The 26,915-nt window shown below is 34.5% G+C and overlaps 1 protein-coding gene across 1 annotated transcript in view; it reads right to left on the bottom strand.

Moving 5' to 3' along the window:
* ABCD2 (ATP binding cassette subfamily D member 2) overlaps nucleotides 1–26,915 on the bottom strand; it is a 62,846-nt gene that overhangs the window by 28,996 nt on the left and 6,935 nt on the right. Inside the window, exons 3-6 of the mRNA XM_023182778.1 lie at nucleotides 21,388–21,503; nucleotides 18,556–18,724; nucleotides 17,388–17,482; nucleotides 13,759–13,904 (exon numbers count right to left, since the gene is read on the bottom strand). Of these exons, the coding sequence (XP_023038546.1) occupies nucleotides 13,759–13,904; nucleotides 17,388–17,482; nucleotides 18,556–18,724; nucleotides 21,388–21,503 (526 nt within the window). The remainder of the gene's footprint in view (nucleotides 1–13,758; nucleotides 13,905–17,387; nucleotides 17,483–18,555; nucleotides 18,725–21,387; nucleotides 21,504–26,915) is intronic.

Below are 26,915 nucleotides of genomic sequence, written 5' to 3' on the forward strand. Positions count from 1 at the left end.
CTTATCAAATGAGAAGAAACCCAGGAAAGGAAAGAAAGCCACATGGAGACAGAGATGGAAGTTATGGTGCCACAAACCAAGGAATGCTTGGCACCACCAGAAGCTGGAAAAGAGGCAGGAAATAATTCTCTCCAAGAGCCTTCAGAGGGTGTGGATTGTCAATACTTTGACTTTCCGGTGTTCAGGAATGTGAGAAAATAAATTTCTGTTGTTGAAACCGTCAAGTGTTCGGTAATTTGTAGCCCTTAGAAACTAATACAAGTAGTATTTCTGTAAAAAGTTCATAACCTGAATCACATCATGGAGAAACTATCAGACAAACCTAAATTGAGGTATTCTCTTAAAAAAAAAAAAAAAAAAAAAAGCAGTAGTCTTGCACTCTTTAAAAATATCAGTGTCATAAAAAATAAAGAAATGCTGAGATATTCTTCCAAATAAAAGAAACTGTAATAAATAGACATTGCACCTAAATGCAGTGCAAGACAATGCATTGGGAAAAACAAGTTGCTCTAAAGTACAGTATTATGACAATTGCCAAAATTTGAATATGGACTGTATTTTAGATATTAATATTACATCAATGTCAAATTTCCTTAATTTGATAAGTATACTGTACTCTGAGACTACTCAGAAGAAGAAATACATAGAATCTCAGGGGAGAGTTCTTTTGCTGCCTTCCAAGGTGACATCAGCTCCAACTTAATATGAATCAGAAGCACAGATATTCTCCCCCTGTAACATAAAACCCCTATGTTATTAGGTCCCAAGAGTAGCCATGACACAATGCACAGCTGAGACCACAGTTATAAAAATACATCAGTGCATTCATTTCACATGTGTTTCTATAGGATTCTACCAGAAAATTTGATTAATTGGCGTATTTGATGATGAAATTCGGTTTTATATCTATATTTCAGAAAAAGCAGGCACTATAGAATCATGATTGTGATAACTGGTTTTGGAGAAATGATCCTGGGGATTCATTGTAATATCATCCAAATTCCAAACTAGAGGTACCTCATTTGTAAAACAACTTATTTTAATAATTTCATTTGTTATGAGGACTAAATGAAGGAGTGGGTTTTTATGAAGCTAAGTGAAGCAATGTACTCAGATCACTTATTATAGTACAGGCACATAGTAGGCACTCAATAAATGGCATTATGAGGACAAATAAGCTCATTTCTACTTATGCTTATGTTCTCTACTTAGGCGAAAATGTAACATCTTAAAAAAGAATGAATAAAAAATATTTCTATTAAGCCAGACAAGATACTGGTGGTTTTTATTCCATAGTAAATTTTTATTGTTCTTGACATGATTAAGAATTAAGTACCTAGATATGTAGATTTTAGATTATATTCTGTTAATTACTCATGAGAATAACTCGTTCACCTAGAAGCATTTTTAAAAAAATACTTGGAACACCATGTATTAATAGTTTACTGGAGCAATTTATGGGGCCTCAAAAGTATAAAAATGTTCCAGGATGCCAAGTGTTTTCTTTGTAACAGGAATTTGGAGAAGCAAAACTGTGTAATTTCTTCAAAAGTTTAGTTTAATACTATTTTTAATTTCCTTAGGTCTTTTGAAATCAGACAGCTTTCTTTAATGAACAGATATGGACATTTTTCTCATAAGGGATTTTAATTATAAGGCAAAGCAAAATAATTAAATTATGGTTTTGCAATGCTTAATTTCTTATTGAATTTATAAAAGCCTAATAATATCTTAAATATATACTCCTGTAATTTAAAAAATCAAACCAAAACAAAAAAAAAAAGAAAAAAATTTAGCTACCTTTTTAAAAAATGTAATCAGGACAAGATTTCAATAAAATGCCAAGTCACAATATGATGCTAAAAGAACTGCAAATTTTTTTTGAGACAGAGTCTCGCTCGGTCGCCCAGGCTGGAGTGCAGTGGCACAATCTCGGCTAACTGCAAGCTCCGCCTCCTGGGTGCACTCCATTCTCCTGCCTCAGCCTCCCGAGTAACTGGGACTATAGGCACCCTCCACCACGCCTGGCTAATTTTCTGTATTTTTTTTTTTTTTTTTTTTTTTTTTGAGACAGAATCTCGCTCTGTCGCCCAGGCTGGAGTGAGGTGGCGTGATCTCCACTCACTGCAAGCTCCGCCTCCCGGGTTTACGCCATTCTCCTGCCTCAGCCTCCCCAGTAGCTGGGACTACAGGCGCCCGCCACCACGCCCGGCTAACTTTTGGTATTTTTTTAGTAGAGACGGGGTTTCACCGTGTTAGCCAGGATGGTCTCGATCTCCTGACCTCGTGATCCGCCCATCTCGGCCTCCCAAAGTGCTGGGATTACAGGCTTGAGCCACCGCGCCCGGCCAATTTTCTGTATTTTTAGTAGAGACAGGGTTTCACCATATTAGCCAGGATGGTCTTGATCTCCTGACCTCGTGTTCTGCCCGCCTTGCCCCCCCAAAGTGCTGGGATTATAGGCGTGAGCCACTGCGCCCGGCCCTATCCGAGGTATTGTTATTTAAATAATGTAGCAAATTACAAAAATTGCTCACTTTGAAAACTGATGTGAATGAGAATGTTGATGAATATATAAAAATGTTCATAAGCTTATATATTTATGGAGGACTCATCAAATGTTGTTTTATTAAAGTTCAATTTTCTGTCAATTATTGTTTTATGATCATGTGAAATGGTGAAAATAATACATTCTATATATGTTTGATGTACATAGCAACTAACGACACAGGGTATTATTAATATAATGATTTTAAAATATTATTATAATGTTTAAGCCACCACTGAATTCTCTGGGGAGACTGTGTCAAGAAAATTCGGGATGACATTTACTCAATTAGAAAACACAAGGAAATGGAGGACCCTATATCCAATGTTTATATAATTAATTTGCATGTGATTCTCTTTCCAGCTCAAAGGTCTGGAATTTAACATTTTGAGTCAGTTCGTTTCTGTAGTCCTACCAAAGTTATACATAATAGATAAGCACTCAAAGTACCCTTTACTAAACTTTCCTTTCTAGATATATAGACCTATTCAGGTAATCTTCTAAATATTTCAGGTAGATCAATTACCACGTCAGAATGTTACTGGCTCACTGGCTCTGGCTCATTAAAAAGGAGATCATGCAACATATCTAAAATAAGCAACAGAAGAAATGGTCAGATTGCTCCTAATTAGTAGCTTTCAAAAAAGAAAACTGACTATTTTTAATTTACTTTCTATAAGTAAAACCCAGAATCATCTCTATATGTTATGGAAAAGAAAGCAGAATATATCCATAGGTGTCACAGATCATTTAACAAATAATCCTTATTTAAACAATTATAATAATTGTTTTTTCTTGGGAATCTAAAATTCTTTCAAATGTATACAGAGTTAAAATTCAATTACAATAGTAAAATTATTTGAGATAAAATTCATTCCCCATGATTATGGTATTTTTATAGTTGTGTTACTAATGTCTCAAGGTACTTTTATACTTTGCATTATATTCCCACTTTTCTGCATTAACATTTAAGTAATCTGACAGTGATGACTTTTTTGGTAAAACATGTTGATGTTTGTTAGAGTTACTTTTTTATTATTCTCTAAGACAAAGCTACAAAGGAGGGGAAAGCATTGAGAAGTGTTAGTTATATCTTTGTGCTTGGAGCTTCTGAATGACACAAAATTCTAAATATTTCTTAAGTTGAGAGCAAAAGACCAACTCAAATCCAGAGGAGAAAAGTGTAACATGAAAGGTCTATATGCAGAGGAAACAAAATTCTTAAAATAATAATATAAAATTTAATTGGAACAATATTGATAAAAATTTTTCAACAATGTTAACTGTATTTAAGGCATGAGATGTGTTAAGTTTAAGAATAATGTACCACTAAGTACTGCTGTGTTGTCATAGCAATAAGAAGTTAGCAATCTGAAAGGCATAAAATTTAGCTATCAATAATTCATATAACTATACATGCTGGAACCAATCATGACATCAGGTTTTTTCATGCATAGAAAGAACTAGATTTGGGTCATTTATAACATTCTTTAAAAAAATGTGATAATAAGAAATATTCAAGTGAAAATAGACATTTACTATTACTTAAATTATACCTTTTGGATAAGATATTTCTAGGTTCCAAAACAGAGATGAGAATAGCCTCTTAAGAGCAGGGAAAAGGTTTATTTCCAAGTAAAAAAAATAATATTAGGCCAGGTGCAGTGTCTCATGCCTGTAATCCCAGTACTTTGGGAAGCCAAGGTGGGTGAATCACCTGAGGTCAGGAATTTGAAACCAGCCTGCTCAATATGGTGAAACCCGTCTCTACTAAAAATACAAAAATTAGCCATGTGTGGTGGGTGGCACACACCTGTAATTCCAGCTACTTGGGGGGCTGAGGCACGAAAATCCCTTGAACCCTGAGGACAGAGGTTGCAGTGAGCCAAGATTGTGACACTGCACTCCAACCTAGGTAATAGATTGATATACTGTCTCAATAAATAAATAAATAAATAAATAAATAAATAAATAAATAAATAAAATTAGTGGAAGAATTATTAAAGTATTGCTAAGCTGTTAAAAATGCAAATTCTCTAAAAGTCAACTTTAAGAGTATTTATCATTATATCAGATTATCATTTAAATTGCTGATATTTGACCTATAAAAATTGCAGTTCCATATGGTTTAATGTAATAATACTCATAAAATGAGAAAAACTTTTGAGTGAGAAGGGATTTGTTTTCATTATTAGTTTTATAAATGAGCCCTCAGAAAGTTAAAGATTTTAAAATGTGTCTTTAGCATTTTTCCAAGCAATAGAAAGCTATGGAAATTTGTGTTTACATTTATAGATCTATTTTTAAAAGATTTTAAAAAACTGTACCAACTACTACACAGGAGGAATTAAAATGTACAAACTATATTTCTGTCAACTGACTTCCCAAAGATATTTATACAAAGGTTACCTGGCTGTAAGTTTAACAGTCAGAAAGCAAGGAATAGAAGTCAATTTGCTACAGCAATGCTACTAAGCTTTCCTTGTGGTTAAAATAATTTTCTAAAAAAGGACATGTTAAATGACAGATATTTATCCTCATCATAAAGAGGATTTTGCAACATACCTACTGTAAGCAGCAAAATAAATAGATTGCTCATAATTAGTGTAAGGTAGCAGACTGACTTGGCAGTAGAAACCAAATCTATGGAGACGTTCATTCATTCATTCAATCACGTATCAGATATTTATTGCACAATTACGATATATTTACTAGGATCCTGCCAGTGCTATACAGAGACATGTGGATGCCTTTTCTAGCTTTTAATCTATAAAAGTTTGTTCAACAGTGACTCAGCATGGGCAAAGTCTGTTCCAGTACAACCCCTATTCCCCAAACCAGATTTCTTTGCTTTGAGGGCAGCAGGACAATGGATATGTAACCTACATATACATTGGCACAGTACACAGGTATAGAGTTCTGTGAGAAGCTCTGGATTAAGCCACATCACATTCCTCCTTTATTCCAGTGGCTTTTATAGACCTGTATTCCACTCAGCCAGTGGTCTGCTAACCTGCCTCTTTCTTAAATAAACACACTCCTTGTCCTCAAGAGGTGCACCCTGTTTGCCTCTTGGCAGCTAGATATTCGTTAAGAATCTACAGGTCCAAAAGCTAGGGACCTATAGGAAAAATGAGATTAAGATATTTAAAACGGCATTCCCCAGATTCTTGCTTATATCCTTTTCCAGACCACATCCTCATTTTTAAAATCTGAGATCTTGGATAAAAAGAAAAAAAGCAAGGATCTTACTGAGAATACTTTACCAGCACCCTTTCTGTCCTCCATAGAGAAAAGAGGCAAATCAGTTCTTCTGACCTAATCTCATGTGCTTTCTAGTTAATAGTCATCATCTGGTTTTATATGTGTGGGTTAAACAATGTTGATATATAAAATAGAGATCCCTGATCCCTACAAAGAAGAAATCTTGGATTTGGAAGTCATTCATATAGAAACAATAGAAAATGGAATGTCATAGTTTTTATTTTTTTTTTTGGCTTATTTTTATGTTTATTCTTTTGAGATAGCATCTCACTCTATTGCCCAGGCCAGAGTGCAGTGGTACAGTCATGGCTCACTGCAGCCTCAATTTCCCAGATTCAAGCAATCTTCCCACCTCAGCCTCTTAAGTCGCTGAGACTACAGCAAGTACCACCATGCCCAGCTAGTTTTTTATTGTTTGTATTGACAGGGTTCCCCTTTGCTGCCAGGGCTAATCTGAACTCCTGGCCTCAAGTGATTATCCAACCTCAGCCTCCCAAAGGGCTGGGATTACAGGCATGAGCCACCAGGCCCAACCCAGAACTTCATATTTTAAAATATCCAAAAGGCTTATTTGGTGAAAGTACTTCTTAGTGCACAGGACAGTTGTGTTAATGTATCAAGCCCTTTCTGCAGAACTTCCTGAAACAAAACACAGTCTTCACTGTGTTGCAAGAAACAATCTCTTTTTTTGATGACGTAAAGGGTAAGTCACGATCTTTTTATGCCATAACGCATCCTGAAAATTAAGGTTTGCTTGTTTTATATCTCAACAAGAATTCTAATGTAAAATTAAGGGACTATTTTTGAAAAATTCTTTAAAAATTTATAGAGAAATGAATTTTAGAAGGATAGGAAAGAGTAGAGAATATAATTCAATTTGAAAATGAATTGAACACCATTACATTTTTAAAAATTTCACTTTCATATGAGAATATAGCTTCCTTCACCTTAACATATCTGAATGATGGCCAAGCACCTATGCTAAAATGTATGTTAAAACTGACTTAATTGCCCTGTACATCCAGGATTGTGAGGACCTCTGCCTCCAAACCACAGTTTGATATTAGTACAGATCAGCACACCAAGAAAATAACGTTAGCTGGCAATACTTGCAAGGTCAGGATAAAGAGTAGTAATTTTTCATACACATGCCCCTGTTGATACCAATAAGGCAAAATGACTTTAGGGTAAGGCACACCTGAGTTCATATTCTAGCTCCAGCATTTATCCACTGGAGGACTTAAACCTCTTTTTCTCACAAAATGGGGATACTAATACCAACTTTATAGGTTGTCCTACAGAAAAATAAGAAACTTACATAATATATGTAGAATTGTGACTAGCACACACTAATTGTTTGACACATTGTTAATTATAAAAAATAACAATACCCTAGAGACGCTCAATCCTGGTTCAAGATGCCTAGGACTCATCAGTTATCTCAAGAGGTCACAACATTCTCAGGATAAAATACATTTTAATTCACATAATATTTAAAACACACACACTATATCATTAAAGAGAAGAAGCGGAAATGCCATCAAAGAAAATATGGATATCGGCGGGGCGCGGTGGCTCAAGCCTGTAATCCCAGCACTTTGGGAGGCCGAGATGGGCGGATCACAGGTCAGGAGATCGAGACCATCCTGGCTAACACGGTGAAACCCCGTCTCTACTAAAAAATACAAAAAAAAAAAAACTAGCCAGGCGAGGTGGCGGGCGCCTGTAGTCCCAGCTACTGGGGAGGCTGAGGCAGGAGAATGGCGTAAACCCGGGAGGCGGAGCTTGCAGTGAGCTGAGATCCGGCCACTGCACTCCAGCCTGGGCAACAGAGCGAGACTCTGTCTCAAAAAAAAAAAAAGAAAAGAAAAGAAAATATGGATATCAAATAAAGATATCAAAGAAAACATAAATATACTAGTACTTGTAAAGGCTGAGATTTCATGTTATAGCTCTTCTTCCTTAGAAAAACAGTTGAAGAATACAGTGGCCAGGTACAGTGGCTCATGCGTTTAATCCCAGCACTTTGGGAGGCCAATGCGGGTGGATCACTTGAGGCCAGGAGTTCAAGACCAGCCTGGCCAACATAGTGAAACCCCGACTCTACTAAAAACACAAAAATTATCTGGGTTTGGTGGTGGGTGCCTGTAATCCCAGCTACTTGGAAAGCTGAGGTGGGATGATCACTTGAGGCCAGGAGTTCAAGATTAGGCCTGGCAACATAGGAATAACCTGTCAGTACAAATAATAAAAAATTAGTCGTGCATGGTGGTACCATGGTGAACCCAGGAGGTGGAGGCTGCAGTGAGCTGAGATTGCGCCACTGCACTCCAGCCTGGGTGACAGAGTGACGCTTTGTCTCAAAAAAAGAAAAAGAAAAAAGAAAACGGTTGAAGAATACAGACATTTTTGAAAAGCGAAGACAAATTATAAAGAAAGATATTTTGTTATTCCTCAGAAAGTCGGGAAAGTAATAGAGACTTTATTATGATTATCTGAGAAAATATTTAAGATAAAAAAGGGTTTTTTCATCATAAGAAGATGCTTAAAGATGATAATCTTATTAATCTGAAAATGACAGGCAGTGAGTACAGAAGATTTGTATTCAAAGACTTGGTATAGTCTAACTCTGGCTCTGAAATTCCATATAATGCTAAGTAAAGTCTATAATCCCTTTGAAATTCAATTTAATTACTTAAAAATACTCTATTTAGCATAACTTATGCAGAGAATAATTAATATGTATTATTCATGCATAACAAGATAGAAATAAAGTTATTATCTATATTTAATTTCCTATACAATCTAATTAGTGATATTACCATTCCTGCTTACAATCAAATTTAAGACTTTTATGTTGCATAAAATGTTTTTATGTTGCATAAAACTTTAAAATGTGATTCATAACTTTATTAAGTAGTATTTATATTTAATCAAGGAGATTAAGTAACATGGTACTTGAGCATACAACCCTGGGAATGAAGTAGTAGTTAATAGCTAGAAGTAAACAAATATTGAGCTGATAAGTAAAATGTTACTCATAATTTCAGAACATCTTCTGTAAAAAGGAAACAAAAAATAATGAGTGTTGAAGACGCAAAAGCTACCGTCATCTTTTATTATGCTTTTTCAGAAGCAATTTAACATATAAAATTGTGTCACTTACTTCTAGAGAGCAGATTGAGCTCCTTAGCGAGAGACTGGGAAAATGGCAAACATCCAAAGTACTAAAAAACCTTAAAAAATTAAATCAAAGAACTTCAGCTAAAAGAAACAGCGCAGCAATGAGTAAGGACCAAGAGGATGAGCACTATTATTTCCAGTATGTACTGATGACTTCTTATTAGTGGGGATGAGTCTAATAAATGCTTTCTTTTCTCAGCATGATGTGTTAGAGTGGGAAAGAACAGTATGCTATCCAAAAGTGTCCAGAAAAACAAAAACTTCTGCTTACTTGAATCTGTGGTATTTCTTACCTATTTAGAAATTTGAGAAACTGATGCAATCCATGGCAACTGTTCAAATCCTGAGTTACTTTCAAAACTCAGGTCAAATTGACACACTGTTCTATTTTTTCCTCATTTTGAACATCCATAGCATTTCTTTCCTTTCTTGAGGCACTTGTTTCTGGCTTTTATTTCAGTTAGTTGAATGTTTTTATTTATAACTAAATGATACATAAACATCATAATGAGGCTATATCCTAATTATTGTCTATCCTAAAAAGACTAAATGAAAAAAATTGTATTTCTCTGACATGAAGCACAATACTCCAGCTATTTCTCCCCCTTTTTCCTTTTCCTTTCTTTTAAAAAAATATTTCATCAGACTTAATTCTATACTTATAATCTTTCTTTCACTTTCCTAACCTTTTGCTTCTCAGACTCCAAAGTCATGGATGGGCAGAAGTTTATACAAGTTACCTTTTTGTACACCATTATGGGAAGCCTGAATCTATTTCAGATCTTGTGGGCCTTAGTATTTGGGCCTGTATAGTAAGTTTGAATAGTAAGAATTATGATTAAAATTTCTTTTTCAAGATATTTCTGCCAAGGAAGGGTAGGTAGTAAGAGCATAAGTGTTAGAATTACATGATGGGCTGGTGCCCATGGTGGAATTGTTTCCAGGACCCCAGAAAACACCAAAATCCACAGATGCCTTCATATAAAATGGCCATAGTACTTGCACATAACCTACACACATCCCCTATATACTTTAAATCGTGTTTAGATTACTTGTAATACCTAACACAATACTAATACTATGCATTGGTTTTCTGTTTGTATGACTTTTTATTGTTATGTTGTTGTTTTTAGTGTTTATTTTTAAAATATTTTTTATTCACAGTGGGTTGAATCCAAAGATGTGGAAGCTGCAGATACAGAGGCCCGACTGTAATGTGATGTATGCAAATTATCTTCTGGAGTATTATTTTTAAAAACTAGTACAAAAGAAAGCAAGATTTTGCTCTAAGCAAAATATATTTTGTCAGCAAATATCTATTATCATCTAACTTTCTTCCTTCCCTCCCTTCCTCTGTTGCTTCTCTCCCACTCTCTCTCTACTCCCAACTCCCACTAAATATTCCAATTTATTATTTTGGTGATTGCTTAGCATACTATAAAATTTTGTTAGCAGGTGAACAAAATAAACAAATAAAAGGGTGGGTTTAGGGCTTTCATGGATAAAGACAGAAACTTACTAGGGGATTAGGAAGTAACAAATAGACCATAAATTAGTGGATTTGTGAAAGTGAGAGCAGGGGATCGCAAATCTCTCCTTAGGGATTGGGAAGACAGATAAACTGCAACAAGAATTGACAGAAGAAATTCAGGATCTATGTCCAAATGAACGACTTTTCCTGAGGTCAGGTATGGCTAATATAGGAGAGAGCAGTGGGTTTCAGTCATCAGCTTAAGGAGTACATTCACATGGCTCAGAAACTCAAACAGCCTAAAATTTCCAGAATACTCATTTAAAGTATTAGCTGAGAAATACTAAGCATTTTAACATACACCATTCCATAGATTTAGAATGGTTAATCTACATTTTGATGAAACATTTCTTTCCAAAAATGTATCTGATGCTCCACTAATGATCATATGTCATCATTAATAAAGATAGGATAAGGGGAAGCTGTTTTGAAACTAATTTATCTGCCAACGTTTTATTTTGTGTGTATTTTTCAACGAAAGCCAAGATTTTCTTTTATCTGGTTCTCATTATTAACACTGCTAAAATACTACATAACACTAGCTGGGAAAACATTGAGGTGGTTTCATAATTTCTTAGGAATTCAGGTTTCCAAGCTTATGAACTGAGCTATAGCAGCATTCTTTGTGAAGATTTGGTTAAAATAATAAATTGCCTAATATAGTTAATTAGAACTTTTCCTTAGTGGTTCACTTCTTTCTTCTGTGCACTACATGACATCATTATAAATCTACTTTTACAAAATATACTCTATTTTTCTTCCATGGAAGTAACAATTAACATACATTCTGATCAATCCATAAAGAGATTCATCCTCTACCCAGAAGTCTTTCAATCACAAAAAGTGAACACAGGCAGATTATTGTAAAGGTCTGTTTTATGACTTGTGAAGTTCATATATAAGTCTCAATTCTATATTGAAAATTTTTTTTTTTGCTGCTAAACTAGTAGTTAACTTATATTCAATTATTATGAATTAACGCAATAAATTAGATTATATATAAATATATAATATATTTTAATATATAAATATTTGTATACAAATATATATATATATTTTTTTTTTGTGGTGGAGTTTCGCTCTTATTGCCCAGGCTGGAGTGCAATGGTATGATCTTAGCTCACTGCAACCTCCACCTCCCGGGTTCAAGTGATTCTTCTGCCTCAGCCTCCCAAGTAGCTGGGATTACAGACATGTGCCACCATGCCCGGATAGTTTTGTGTTCTTAGTAGAGACGGGGTTTCTCCATGTTGGTCAGGCTGGTCTTGAACTCCTGACCTCAGGTGATCCGCCCACCTCGGCCTCCCAAAGTGCTAGGATTACAGGCGTGAGCCACTGCACCTGGCCAGATTATAATATTTACTAATGAGAATATCAGAAGGCAGTTACCTACCAACAAATATTTTGAAATACATTGCATAGCAGCTTTCTTTTACACAATAAAAATATGTAAGATTATTTTTTAAATTTACTTGAAAAAATCAGCAGCTTTTAGAATGTAAGAAACAAAGACTACATTTAGATTCTCAGTTTACATATGCATTTAAATAAATTGTATGGTTTTTGCAAGGATAATGGTCCCATAAAACTTTCAACATATACCCAAATGTTCATGTTTCTAAAAGCCATAGAATCAAGGTAAATGACTTTTAACAGTAATTATTAAAATACATTTTCGCCTTAAAAGTAGAGTTCTCATTGTTATTTTTCTCCTTAACTAGATTGTGGTTGATTTATTTGCTTAGGCAACAGTAAATTTCTTAATTAAGAAAAAGTTTCCTAGTAATTTATGTTTGTTGCAAAGTAACATGGTCGAGTAACTCTGCAAGCAAAGGCTAGAATTTCTTCACTTTCGTATTCCCTGGAAATGTCTTATACTGTTCAGGTCAAAGTTATATACAACAACTATAGCTAAAAATATATAATTTATTTATGTGCTTTTACTTGCATCGAGAGAATCAAATTATATGATATAATAGAAAATTTTCTTCATAATTCTATGCCTTCTAACCTAAATAAAAAAGTAAAGTCAGCCTACTAAGCATATTAATGTCTAAAACAGAAACTTTTGGCAGTATAATTTAGCTTTCAGAATCAGAATGTTTCCCAAAGGAATTGAAAGCATAGACAGAAAGGGACAATATTTCTGGTGTCACAAGATGTTATCTATTTTGTGTTAAACACAAATATCTATGTCATTCCTTATGTCCAGCATTTTCAGCCAATGCACTTCTTCATTTTCTTATATTCCAGGCAGCTTCCTACTACCACCATAGGTCTTACTTTAAAGAAAAAACCCCACAAAACCTCATCTGCCTAACTACTATGTCTGGTCTAAAAATTAGGCCAGTACACAGGATTGTACAGTACATTCAGGCAAAGGCACAGGGACAAAAGAGACATATGAGAGCACCATACTTGATGCGACTTTTATGTTTGTGTTTGTACTATACTTCCAGCCTAGGTGCTTGTTAGATTCCACAAAACAGTCCTCTGACATAGTAGGAGTGCTCTATGGGATGTCTATGTAATCAGGATGATGACAGATGGAAAAATTACTGGGTCCAATTAACATGAGGAAGTTCTTCAAACTTCATCTTATCCACAATGAATATTCCAAATTCTCAGTGTATAACTTTGAATTTTAGACCTTTCTAATTGTTCTCAGGGAAGACGACAGCTAAAGAGCTCTGAAGAAATAATGTTCTTTTTCTATGTTTACATGATTCTCATTCTTACAGTAAAAAAATTTTACTTAAGAAAGTTATAAATCATTAAATAATCATATAGCATAATTGTAAAGCTTATTTTATGGAGGCTCAAATATAAATGAACAATTTTAGAATATAGGAATGTATGCAGCTTGATGGAGAGAGCTGTATACTTATCCAGGTGTTATTTTTTTTCTGTGAGAAGAGATAATCTGACATCTCAGGCAATCTAATCGTTCTCTGGAACAGTCTGCTTGTTATTCCTTGGGACTAACATCTGCAGTCTTTGTGTATTTATTCCATCTAGACAAATGTGAAAATGAAAAGAAGTGGTATTGTCCTAGAGAGTATTACAATCAAAGCAGTAATAAAATATGTTGGGCTAAGTGAATTTTTATTTCCTTAATAGCTTCTCTTAATAAAAACATTCTTAAAGATATATAAACTGAGGAGCTTGAGGAATCAAGACAATTCAAGAGCAAAAGGACATTGTTTCTTGTAATGTAAAAAGATATACCTACCTTTGTGGAATATAAAACATATGTTGAGGAGGTGGTTTATAGAGGACTCCTTCATACACAGGCCAGAGCCCACTTAGAATTCTGAAGAGAGAACTTTTCCCACAACCATTGGGACCAGTTATCAAAAGATGCATTCCTTCTTCTACCTAAAGCAAGAAATAAAATTACAAACTGCAATAGTTTGAAATGATTTCTTTTGGCAGCACCTAAAAGTGAATTTTTTTTTTTTTTTTTTTTTAATGTTCAAACACATGATAACCTAGAATGGACAAGAGATCAAGGAAAAATATTTCAGGGTTGAGAAAAAGTTTGGCTTTTGACTATTCTCTGAAGCTAAAAGCATCATTACATAATTCAATTCCAAAGGAAATGAATCTTCTCAAAATGGGCACTGGCTTTCCAAAATTATAATTTGTTATCAGATACCACATACACATAGAGAAAAACAACTGCTTGGGAAATAAGACAAATCATAAAAATTTAAATAAAAATGTGAGGTGTAGTGGCTCACGCCTGTAATCCCAGCACTTTGGGAGGCCGAGGCGAGCGGATCACGAGGTCAAGAGATGGAGACCATCCTGGCTAACAGGGTGAAACCTGTTTCTACTAAAAATACAAAAAATTAGCCGTGCATGGTGGCGGGAGCCTGTAGTCCCAACTACTCCGGAGGCTGTGGCAGGAGAATGGCATGAACCCGGGAGGCAGAGCTTGCAGTGAGCCGAGATCAGGCCGCTGCCACTGCACTCCAGGCTGGGTGACAGAGCGAGACTCCGTTTTTAAAAAAAAAAAAAAAATTAAATAAAAATATATTACATTATATTTTGATATTAATATTGGATTAAATTTACATTGAATTCAAATAAAACTGAAAATTAACTGCAGTTAATAGCTACAAATCACAGTTATCCAAGGAGTCAGCTGGGTTTAGTTTTATACTTCAGCAGTCTGAAATGCTACAAAAATCACAAAAGCCCATAATCAGAGAGAGAAGATGATTCAAATTCTGCTTTATTCACAGATGGAGGAAATACCTTTAACAAACCAAGGATAGAAGAAAGAAAGAGGATTGTATTTCAGTTTCATGTCTAGGGATGAATTAAAATACACACACATATAGAACATTACGTATATATGAATAATATATATAATATTCATAAATAAAACAGAGGTTATTTATTTATTATCTATTTGATGATTCCATTTATTTTCTCTTATTATTGACATTTAAACTGTTAAATTTCATGAGTTCCTATTCCACATAATAGGATGAAGAAGTTGTCTTATTACGGTATTTAAAGGGTATAGCGAAGAACAAGCAATAGAAACACCATTTAAAATTTATATTTACTTCTACCAAGAGCAAATGAAATTTTATGATCAGTGATACGCAAAAAATAAATATCAGAAATTTACAGAATGGCTGTAGATCTAGCTTTGTTTAGAATGGACACCAATATTCAAGTATCAATAATGTAGAATATATCATACTGAAACTCAAAGATGAAAGAGTATTATATTGCTAGCATATCAAGAAAATCTCAGGAAGAAGCTAGAAAAACTTAATTTGTTGTCTTCCTGTGCTCTTCCACTAGAGAAAAAGCTTCCACTAGAGAAAAGTTTAATTTTGTAGAAGCGTAAATATTTTCCAAATGATTTTTTAAAAACATATATACCATGGTGAAAAGCACATTGGCAAAATATTTTAATAAGGCCATTCTCTATTAGGAATTCTCAGAAATTTAACACATTTTGAGGGGTAATTGGAGACTTTCTACATTAATATTAATATTTTCTCAGCATAAAATTCTCTGATGCTTAGAATTCTTTTGTCTCACACTAACTACTAACTTTTCATCTGCAAATAATTTTTAAGCTTTTAAAAATTTATTATATATTTATTTATTTTTGAGACTGAGTCTTATTCTGTTTCAGGCTGGAGTGCAGTGGCATGATCTTGGCTCACTAGAACCTCTGCTTCCTGGGTTCAAGCCATTCTTGTGCCTCAGACTCCTGAGTAGCTGGGATTACAGGTGCCTGCCACAATGCCCGGCTAATTTTTGTGTTTTTAGTAGAGACAGGGTTTCACCATGTTGGCCAGGCTGATCTCGAACTCCTGACCTCAGGTGATCTGCCCACCTCAGCCTCTCAAAGTGCTGAGATTACAGGCGTGAGCCACCATGCCTGGCCTGCAAATGATTTTTTAATCCTGAAGGCTAACAAAGGGATCCTTTCCTCTAGAAACTTATTTTTCAATCTATGCAGAGGACACAGAACTTCCTATTATATTTTAGGGACCTGAGAATTTAAATATAATTCTCTGAGTTAGAAATAAATAATTATGAAGAAAGTGTACTTTACTAATGCATATCTTTGTACAACTTCAAACCTTCTAAGATACTTTCACTAGATTGAGTATATTTAGTTTAGTTCATTTTATATAAAAGAAACTGCTCTATATTTTTCCGCAGAAAGAGTGTGATATGCCCACACTAATGTAGTTAGTAAGCAAAGCTCAAGACATGTACACTATTTATTTAATAAATAGAGCAACAAGAGTTGATATCATAAAACCTATCCTGACCAAAAATACCCTCTCTATAAAATCATAAACTATAAATTGTGAAACCATTAATAAATAGTTAAATACTCTATGTATGCCATTAGTACCTAATTGGTACTTGTGTTCAGATCCTAGTAATTAGACCACCCTATAGGTCTATACATGGAAAAATAAAGTCTGACCAAATTGCAGCTAAAATACAATTTCTTTAAATTTACTTACACAGGATTTTATCCTGTTCGATGCTACTCATCCTCTCCTTTCAACTCTCAGTAACCCAAAATATTTGCAAAAACATCTTTAATAATTAAACCTTGACTAAAGTCCATACTGAAATCATTAATTAGCATGTTTGTCATGTTTGCAATTCTTCTATCAAGTCAAATCATTCCTTTGTTTGAACCTAGCTCAACTTGCTATATTATAGTTATTAATGCTTGTCAGCAAATTATTTTGTGCTTGAATCCCAAAATGTGTGTTTGAATTTTATAATGCCTTAAGCCAGTGACTCAGGTTTATTGGATACTTTTACTTTTTAGTTTTTGTAATCAGTACACAAGATATTAAATAAGAAATTATTGTCAATTAAAAACTAAATTCCAATCCATACATCTTCTGATTATAATAGTACATTAGTACATGTAATTTATTTTAAAAATTTAAGTCACAGAATGTATACTGACAAAATTAAACTTGCTAATGACATCTATTCATATTTTAGTAAATATATTACAGTATAGGCTTTTTAAAAAGTAATTTCTATAGGGCAAAAAATGAAAATTTATTTCCAGGTACAAATTTCTGATGAAATTTCCTATTGTTCCCCAAAATTACCTTGTGCACTATAATTTTGATTTTCAACCTGGCAATAAAGCAGTAGAAATCAAATTTCTCTTTTCTCTCTGCTTTCTGAGGAGTAACTGCTTCTGTAATTGAGCCACTGTGCATACCTTTCTTGATTTCCCCTTTCCAAATGCTCCTCCAAGTATTTAACATAAGGTACATGAATTCTGAGTTGTTTGTATTAGTGTGATGGCAACAATCAGAAGATTCTTGAATATCATCTTACTTTGAAGTTTAGCCTGGAAGCCACCACTTCTCCTGCTGGTGTAATTATGGGAACATTTTCACAAATAATTCCATGATCCACATCGATAACTTTTCCTGTAATTAAGAAAAAGTGTAAGATACAAACATTATCATGGGTTTTTGATTAAATAACTTAAATTATAATGCAGTCTAACAGGTAATTTCAATTATAAAGATAATTCACAGTAGTAAATTACAGAAACAAATGTAAATATAGATATCCAGACCTGAGGCAAGTTTAATGTAATGCAAATTTGTACTTATTGACACATCTACTTGGAAAATCTTCCTGAGAAACATTATTTTATAATAATCGAATATCAACATCATTACAATAGCAAAGCTATACAATCTGAAATAACCCAGCCCTAATTTTGACAAATACTCTATTTCCCTAAATTAACATTTCTATAGAAAAAAAACCACAGTGCTGCAAAAAAGGGAATTACAACAGAGAATAATGCAATTTAAAAAAATATGTAACCAGGCCGGGCGCGGTGGCTCAAACCTGTAATCCCAGCACTTTGGGAGGCCGAGACGGGTGGATCACGAGGTCAGGAGATAGAGACCATCCTGCCTAACACGGTGAAACCCCCGTCTCTACTAAAAAATACTTACAAAAAACTAGCCGGGCGAGGTGGCAGGCGCCTGTAGTCCCAGCTACTTGGGAGGCTGAGGCAGGAGAATGGCGTAAACCCGGGAGGCGGAGCTTGCAGTGAGCTGAGATCCGGCCACTGCACTCCAGCCTGGGCGACAGAGCGAGACTCCGTCTCAAAAAAAAAAAAAAAAAAAAAAAAGTAACCAAACTTAAGTTTAGAAACAGTCTTTTTTGAAGAACATGACATTAGATCGAATTCTATTTGTTAGTTGCATTTTAAAAGCAAATGATTAATTATGCCATATGTTCAGTTTCCAAAAATAATTTGGAAATTTGTGTCCTAAATAAAAGTAGCATAACACTGTGTTTTTGTGGTAATATCAGTCACCACCCCTCAAATTGCAACACTAATATTAGGGATTGCTGTTTAAATAATGTTGGTTATTTAAATGTTGGTTCCTTGTAACTACTAAAAGCTATCTTCTTAAACTTTGGTTCTGTTGATAAACACTTACATGTAGGAAAATATAAAAGCACTTGAGTTTAATACCTTTAATTGCCAATGTGTCACTGAGCGGTAATTCTACATTAGCTCCATTCTTGCTATGGCTTTCAGACTCTTGAATGACGGCAGTTCTCTTATAAATGCCTCTTTTTACTTCATCAAAGACCCAAAACATATTGTACACTCTAGCAGTGTAGCCTGCTAATTCAGTTACCTGAAAGCAATGCAGAGAGACAGAGTTACTAGACCCAAGACAATAAATAAATAAATATGTAATCATATGTTTCTTGACTTAATGTTGAAGATCCTATCGTATTATACATGAGATATATAATACATCTGAAAACTAAAACAAATGACAGTACAAAAGAGCACTATCACACCATAACATGTTTGATCGAAATTATAAAACACAATATACAGATTTTAGAATATTAATGAGACTTAAGGATCATTCAGTCAAATTTCTGATTTGGCCTCTGTTTACATGATGAAATTCATTTCCAATAAATTAAAAATTTTGTGGAAAGCTTAAGGTCATCCAATGAAATTATAATCTTTTATATTCTGTATCTTTTTTCTATTTAAAATAGAAGATTTTAGTAGGAGAAAAGTACTTTTGTCCTATTATGAAATGAATGTTTCCGAGCCAAATTGATTGTCAAAATTACTATATTTGGCAGGATACCAATATTGAGAGCAAGCTCAATGGAAAGCTTCAAATCCTTTTCAGTATAATTCCCAGAATCCAGCTTCTTTTGAAGCCAAACATGATTTATATGCCCAAAGAAAAACATTAAATATATTCTTTTTTTTCTAGGTAAGATTATAAGATGAGCTAAATCTCTACTTTAGTCCACAAAGCTCAATGGAATGGTGCTTGTTCCTATTCTTTCAGCTGTTTACTTTGGTTAACCTACTGCTGTTTTGCTATTAAAAGAACACCTTGTTATCAGGGTACTGTGAAAGGTGACTCATTTCTTACCAAAAACATGTTTCTCAATGAAAAAGAATGCACAAGAACTAAGGATGGTTCTTGCACAAGAATGCACAAGAATAATCAAGACATCTCAGAAATGAGTATTTCTTAATAAATTGCAGAATAATACAACAATGCTGACATTTGTGTAAAATTTCTGTGTATACAAAACGTAAGCAGTAAATGTGTAGGTATTACTATTAAAAGCCTTCTACCACACATCTCTACTGAGAGATCTGTAATTACACTATTATTTCATTTCTGTATGTTAATGTTATAGCTATTTAAATGATTTTTAATGTTATCTAGAAGAACCTCTTAGTTGCCAAGTAGAGGAAAACAAATTTAAAGATTAATAAAATATGGATTCAAGTGAAACCTGGGCAAATATAAATATTTGCATAGAAAAGAATTCCAAAACCTCAAGTAGAGGTCATTTCAAGAAAGGAAAGAGCCAATGAGTCAGTGGACCAGGATGGAATGTGAAGACAGCAGAAGTGTCTGAAAAAAACTAAGAATGTGCCGGTAGACAAATTACTTTGGGGTACAAGACAGGGAATTTGTCTTAGAACCCTAACTCTACAAAGGAAACTTGGTCCCTCTGGTGCTAGCAGAGAAGACATGGTGGGTGTTTTCATGTGCCATCACAGCAGTAGAATAATTTTTAGAAGTGAACGTTTTATGATTAAAAGTCAATTCAGGCAAAATAAGGCAAAATGCAATGATTTGTTGAGTTGGAGACAGTTTAGAAAAACTAATTGATATCATTTCTCTAACTTAGATAGCACAATGTTTTAATGTGCGATAAATAAAATCTTGATTTGTCATTTAATTTTAATATTAAGTAATTTATTACATCAACAAATCTATCCCAAAGACTATCTCCAGATTATCAACATTACTATTTGAACTTTTTTAAAAAATTGAGTTGCTTGCTAGCCCTTTGTAACTCTTTTATATAGTTTATTCAAGGCTGACTTAATATGCAGCTAAATTTATAATAATGTTCTAGAATTTATATTAATATGATAGCCATAAGAGTAATTGGTAGTGGGAATAACTTTTATGGGAAGATTATATAATATCTGAATTAAATTAAGTAATTTTAACGTTGATCCTGTGGTATCTGCAGGTCTTATTATTATTTTGTCAACAAATATTTATTAACCATATACAGTATTGCAAGTATGAAAATGGATATTAGGAATGTAAAGATGAGTAAGACAGTTCCTGCTTCAAGGAGCTGAGTGGTGTGATGCAGGCAATATAGACAGTTATAATGTGGTGAAACATCAGATATACACTGAGATGGACACAAAAGAGGAAGACCCAAACTTTGCAGGAGGAATGCGGAATGCTAAGAAGGTATCACCCATTTAACAAAGGAAAGGTAAAAACTTGCAAGATATATAAGAAATGTTATTAGCTAACATTTATTGAGTGTTTAATATGTGCTGTTTTAACTATTCTACATGTATCAGCTCACAACAACCCCACAAGTCAGTGTTATCATTATCCCCATTTTATAGATGAAGAAACAGAGACACAGACACGTTAGGGAACTTGACCTAAGGTCACATAATTTGTAAATACTGGAGCAAAAATGAAAATTTAGGCACTCTGCCTCCAGAGTTCATACCTAAGGGTTTCTTTACAATGTGAAAACAAAGATGTCATACTATAGAGAGACAAAGAGAAGTACCAATTGATAGTATAAAAAACAAACGATATTAGCAGCATTACACTGGGGAGTTGCTGCCCTTAATCTTGATTATACTCAGCAATTTTGGCAGAGAAAAGATATGTTTCCAAAATACTCAGCATACTTGGTAATTGACGTTTTGCTTGATTTTCATAAATTTTATATTAATCGAATTGACAATAAGAAATGCAAGTACCTCTTTGTATGAAGACATAATCCTTTCAATAGCATCAGCTCCAGAGGCCAGTAAATTTCGAGCAGTGGTAAAGGCTTCTGTCCGTTCGCTAACCATAACTTGCTTTTGGCCATCCTCTAGATATAAAAGCATATTACAAAACTATTGAGTTTTCTAGAAATATAATGAATCATTGAAAATTCAGTGTTTGGGCCAGGTGCAGTGGCTCACACCTGTAATATCAGCACTTTGAGAGGCCTAGGTGGGCGGATCACTTGAGGTCAGGAATTCCAAACTAGCCTGGCCAATATGGTGAAACCCTGTCTCTACTAAAAATACAAAAATAAGCCAGAAGTGGTGGCATGTGCTTGTAGTCCCAGCTCCTTGGGAGGCTGAGGCAGGAGGATCACTTGAACCTGGGTGGTGAAGGTTGCAGCAAGCTGAGATCATGCCACTGGACTCCAGCCTTGGCCACAGAGTGAGACCGTCTCAAAAGAGGGAAGGAAACGGAAGGGAGGGGAAGGGAGGGGAAGGAAACGGAAGGGAGGGGAAGGGAGGGGAAGGGAAGGGAAGGGAAGGGAAGGGAAGGGAAGGGAAGGGAAGGGAAAGAGAAAGGAAAGGAAGAGAGAGGAGCAGAGAGGAGAGGAGAGAAGAGAAATAACAGTGTTTGTATCAGATTTTGTTTAAAGTTCCTCTTGTTTTATTACTTTTCCAAAATGAGAGTTGCTACAAATAAATCAAAAGGAACTAAGACTATTTTCATTTAGCATTCTTTCAACCCTTTCCATATTGAACTCCATGCCCTGCGGAGGGTGCAATAAAGTACTACTTGGCAGCCTGGCGTGGTGGCTCATGCCTGTAGTCCTGGCACTCTGGGAGTCCGAGGCAGGCAGATCACTTGAGGCCAGGAGTTTGAGACAAGCCTGGTCAACACGGTGAAACCCTATCTCTACCGAAAAAAACAAAAATTAGCCGGGCATGATGGCAGATCCCTGTAATCCCAGCTCTTTGGGAGGCTGAGGCACGAGAATTGCTTGAACCTGGGAGGCAAAGGTTGCAGTGAGCAGAGATCACACCACTACACTCCAACCTGGGTGACAGAGAGAGAGACACTACCTCAAAATAAAATAAAATAAAATACCTACTGGGCAATAAAATAGTATTGATCTGGTAATTAAATATTAATACTCCTAACTAATAAGCAAACATTTGTGGTGTGGTTTCTTTAATAGAAATGTAAATTAGCTGATTCTCATAATATAGTCTCTATCTACCTTTCTCAACCATCCTTCACCCTATGCTCCAGCAGCACCCCATACATGACATACTCTGTTAATCCTCTGGCATTTGTATATGTGATTTCTTTGGACTTTAATATATTTTCCTTCCTTTCTTGCTTAACTTTTTCTCCTTCTTTAAGAGTTAACACTTTACTAAAGGTTTTCCTAAGAATCCTTGTCTCTTTCAGTGGACTATAATTTCTTTGAAGGTCAAGACTGTGTGTTTTATTCTTTATTCCTAGTATTCAGCATAGTGTCTAACACATAGTACTCCTTAATGTGTATTGAATGGATGGATGAGTAGACGGATGGATGGATGGATGGATGGATGGATGGATGGATGGATGGATGGATGGACATCCTAAATTACTGTCAATAGAGGATTATGGTTAAGAGCTAGGAATCAGACTAGGTCTGAATCTAGGTTTTATTCCTCATGGGCAAGTAGTAAGGTAACTAGGCAAGACACTTCTCCACACCTATTTTCTCACCTGTAAAATGAGGTACATAACTATCTCAAACAGCTCTATCTCTTAGAGTTCTAAGGGTTATTGGTGAAAACCAAATAAAGTGCTAGTCTAATACATGGCCCACAGTAAGTGCTCTAAATATCAACAGTTATTATTTTTTCTAGTTGTCGTTGCTATTATTGTATATCCACTCAATTTTTGTTTTAGTATTCAAAATTACATTCTCCAGGTTGTTACTTTAATCTTTTTATCAGTTTGATTCTCTAGCTGGTCCTTCTATAGATTATCTTCAAATTTCCAAACTAGGTATTATAAATTAAGGAAGAAAATAGCAGTGATATAGATAGCCCCATGCCCATTTTGATATTTAGTTCACTCTAATTTATCTCAAAGGATTTCAGTGCAAATATATATTTTATGCCTTGTTGTAATTATCAGATCTTTTTACTTTTTTTGCACATAGACAGCTCAACTTATTTTGAAAGGGATACCTGCACAATATAAGGTAAAATTCACCCAGCAAGTATTTACTGGACACCTAGATGTGCAAGAAATTAGGCAAGATACTGCGGGACACAACAGGAAGAAGTGTGATTTTCAGATTTTATTTTCCCGAGGGGGCTTATAGCTTGGTAGAAGAGAGATGTCAAATTCCTAAACAATTATGTCGCGAAGTCTGGATGAGTTAATGCAAGGTGTTTGGAGAGGGCAAAAATTATTACTTGCTGCAAGAGACAGAAAATGCTTCATGGAGGAGTATATTTTGAGATCTTGAAGATGGCATACAATTTTAATAGATTAAAAGTACCGCATAGGCAATAGCACAGAGAAGGGACATGTCAAGTAATGCTAATTGAATGACAAATTGGTTAAGTTTACAGTATGAGTTGATGTCAAGCACTGATTTCATGGACTATCAGAAGCACCATGAGTTCATGGAGATGTTTTACCATAGTCCAATGTGTCCTCTCCTAGCCCTACTGATAATGACTGCTCTAGAGAACTACTGTTAGTCCCCTTGAAGTTAATTAGTTAGTTTGCCTAAAGAAGGAAAACAAAAAGGCTCATGAGCATTGGTATAAAGGAGAAGCAAAAGATGTGATTACATAAATAGACTGGGAACAGACTATAGATATTCTTAAAGACATGTAAATGTGTGATAAAATTTAGATAGCCACAAAAAGAGTACCGAAATAGTAAATTGCTAAATCAGTTAAAATGCTAAGAATAGTTTCGGCTCACAGAAAATCCAGCTGACAATCTAAAATAATTATGGAATTTTATGAATTTGGGTTAAAAGGGATTTCAATAGTAGTTTTCATCGACAGCCTCTGTTAAGAGGAAAAGACATTTGCACAGATGGACTGGCGTTTCATATGGCATGATAATTTCTGTCTTGCTTTGGCAGATTAATGCCTATTGGGTCTTCTTCATGTTTTTAGCAATAAAATAACAAAAACTTCCTCCAGATTTTATGTGGCTTTTTATTCTACTAGTTCTTCTTTGGCAGGTACTGTGAGAGCATTGCCAGTAGTATTTTGTCATGTACCCAAAAACCAGCTGCCTGACCTCTAAGACAGGGCCAGATTCCTTAATGTCAGAGATATAAATCCATGACCTACAATACTAAGCAGTTTTTATTCTAGGTCAATACATTCTTTTTGTCTTCACTAAATATTTTTTAGCTATTTTGTCAAAAGTTCCTCGTTTAAGGATTTCGTATTTAACACGATACCTGTTCATTTTACTGCTACTTTTGAGCTCTGATAGTAACAAGTGCATATTGAAAATTGGTCACATGTCTTGTTATTTCACAGAAAAGATGGGAAAGAATTTTAAACTTAAGGTATGCCTTATAGATTTATCATAAACCTTGGAACTGTACATCACAAAGAGTGAAGCCTAATGTAAATTATGAACTTTGGTTAATAAGAAATAAATATTGGTTCATCAGTTGTAATGAAAGTTCCACACTAATACAAGATATAAGGCATAGGGGAAACTATGGGGATCTCGAGAGGGTATTTAGGACCACTGTTCCTTCTGATCAATTTTTGTGAATCTAAAACCTATCTAAAGAAATAAGATATATTATTTTTTAAAAATAAAAAGTAAGTTTATTCTTCTACTTTTTTCAAACTTATCATCTGAGTTTATTTCTCCTCATTATCTTTCTCTTTGTCATCTTGAAAAATCTTGACAAAATTTACAACCTGTGCCTATCCTCCACCATACATAAACATCCATTCTAAATGATTGAAGATCTGAATATGAAATGAAAAACCAAGGAAATTTCTAGAAGATACAATAAGGAATGTCTTTATTATGTTGAGTTAGGCAAATATTTCTTAAATAGGACATAAAACCACTAACCATAAAGAAAATTATTGATGAATTAAGCTATATTAAAAGTATGAATTTCTATTAGACACCATTAAGAGAGTAAAAAGGCAAGATGTAGAGTTGGAAAATATATTTGAGATTAAATGTGTGTGTGTGTGTGTGTGTGTGTGGTGTGTGCATGTATATTATATATCCAACAAATGACTCATTACATAATACATAAAAACTTTTACAAATCAATAAGAAAAAACTGATAAACCAATGTAAAAATGAGCAAAAGACTTACAGGCATGTCATAACAAAGGCTATTCAAATGTCCAATGAATAAATCAAAGTGCTCAACCTCATTAGTCATTAGAGAAATGCAAACTAAGACCACAGTGAGGTACCACTATACACTCATGAGAATGTCTAAAACGAAAAAGCCAGACAAAGATGATGTGGAGGAACTAGAACCCTTACACATTGTTGTTGGGAATGTAAATTGAAAGAACTATTTTTGGAAAACTGTTTTACAAAGTCTGCTAAAGCTGAACCTATGCATAGGCTGTAATCTAGCAGTTCTACTTCTAGGTAAGTACCCACAGATATGTATATATACACCAAAAGATATGGACAAAAATGCTCTTAGCAGCACTATTACTAACACACACCAAACTGGATACAATCTAATGTCTACTAACAACAGAATGGTTAAATAAAATGGTATAGTCATACAATGGGATGCTATATAGCAATGAGAATAAATATACTATGGTTATACTCAGTAACACTGATGAAGCTCATAAGCATAATACTGGGTGAAAGAAGCTAGTCATAAAAGAGTATGTATTACATAATACTATTTATGTAATTTTCAAACTAGCAAATACTACTTGATAGTGAGAAGGTCAGTATACTTTGTGACAACTCATTAACTGGTACACTAATGATTATGCCCATATTGGCATATATGCTGTACTTTAAACAATTATAATCACTTATATGCATACCTAATTAGAGTTTTAAAGTATGCCTTTGATATGTATTGATAATACTGCTATGTTCATTGGTCAAAAAGAGTACAATTATATCCAAATTGGCCCACAAAATAAAATAATATTTCAATGATTTGGCATTGGAATATGAGACAATAATGCAGCAGAAGCTGAAGCTATGGATATAATCTTATTGGCGGTACATTTTAGGAATAAAAGCATTCACCAATGCTACTGGAGTGCATGCAGTGTCTTTCAGTTACTCCTGATATTCTACTTCACACTCACAGATCACAAACATGTGGACATTACTGGCAGTGCTAGTAGCTTAGACGTTCTTTTTTCCTGCTTGTTAGGTGTCTGTGATAAGATATTGACAGAGGAACCTCATAGCTTTCACTGGCCTCCTTGCCCAGAACAGCTTTTGATATCAAGAGAAGAAAGGCAGCCTACTAATGTTAAAGAATTGAGGTTGTAGA

Source organism: Piliocolobus tephrosceles, chromosome 10 (genome assembly GCF_002776525.5).
Source record: "Piliocolobus tephrosceles isolate RC106 chromosome 10, ASM277652v3, whole genome shotgun sequence".
Taxonomy (NCBI): domain Eukaryota; kingdom Metazoa; phylum Chordata; class Mammalia; order Primates; family Cercopithecidae; genus Piliocolobus; species Piliocolobus tephrosceles.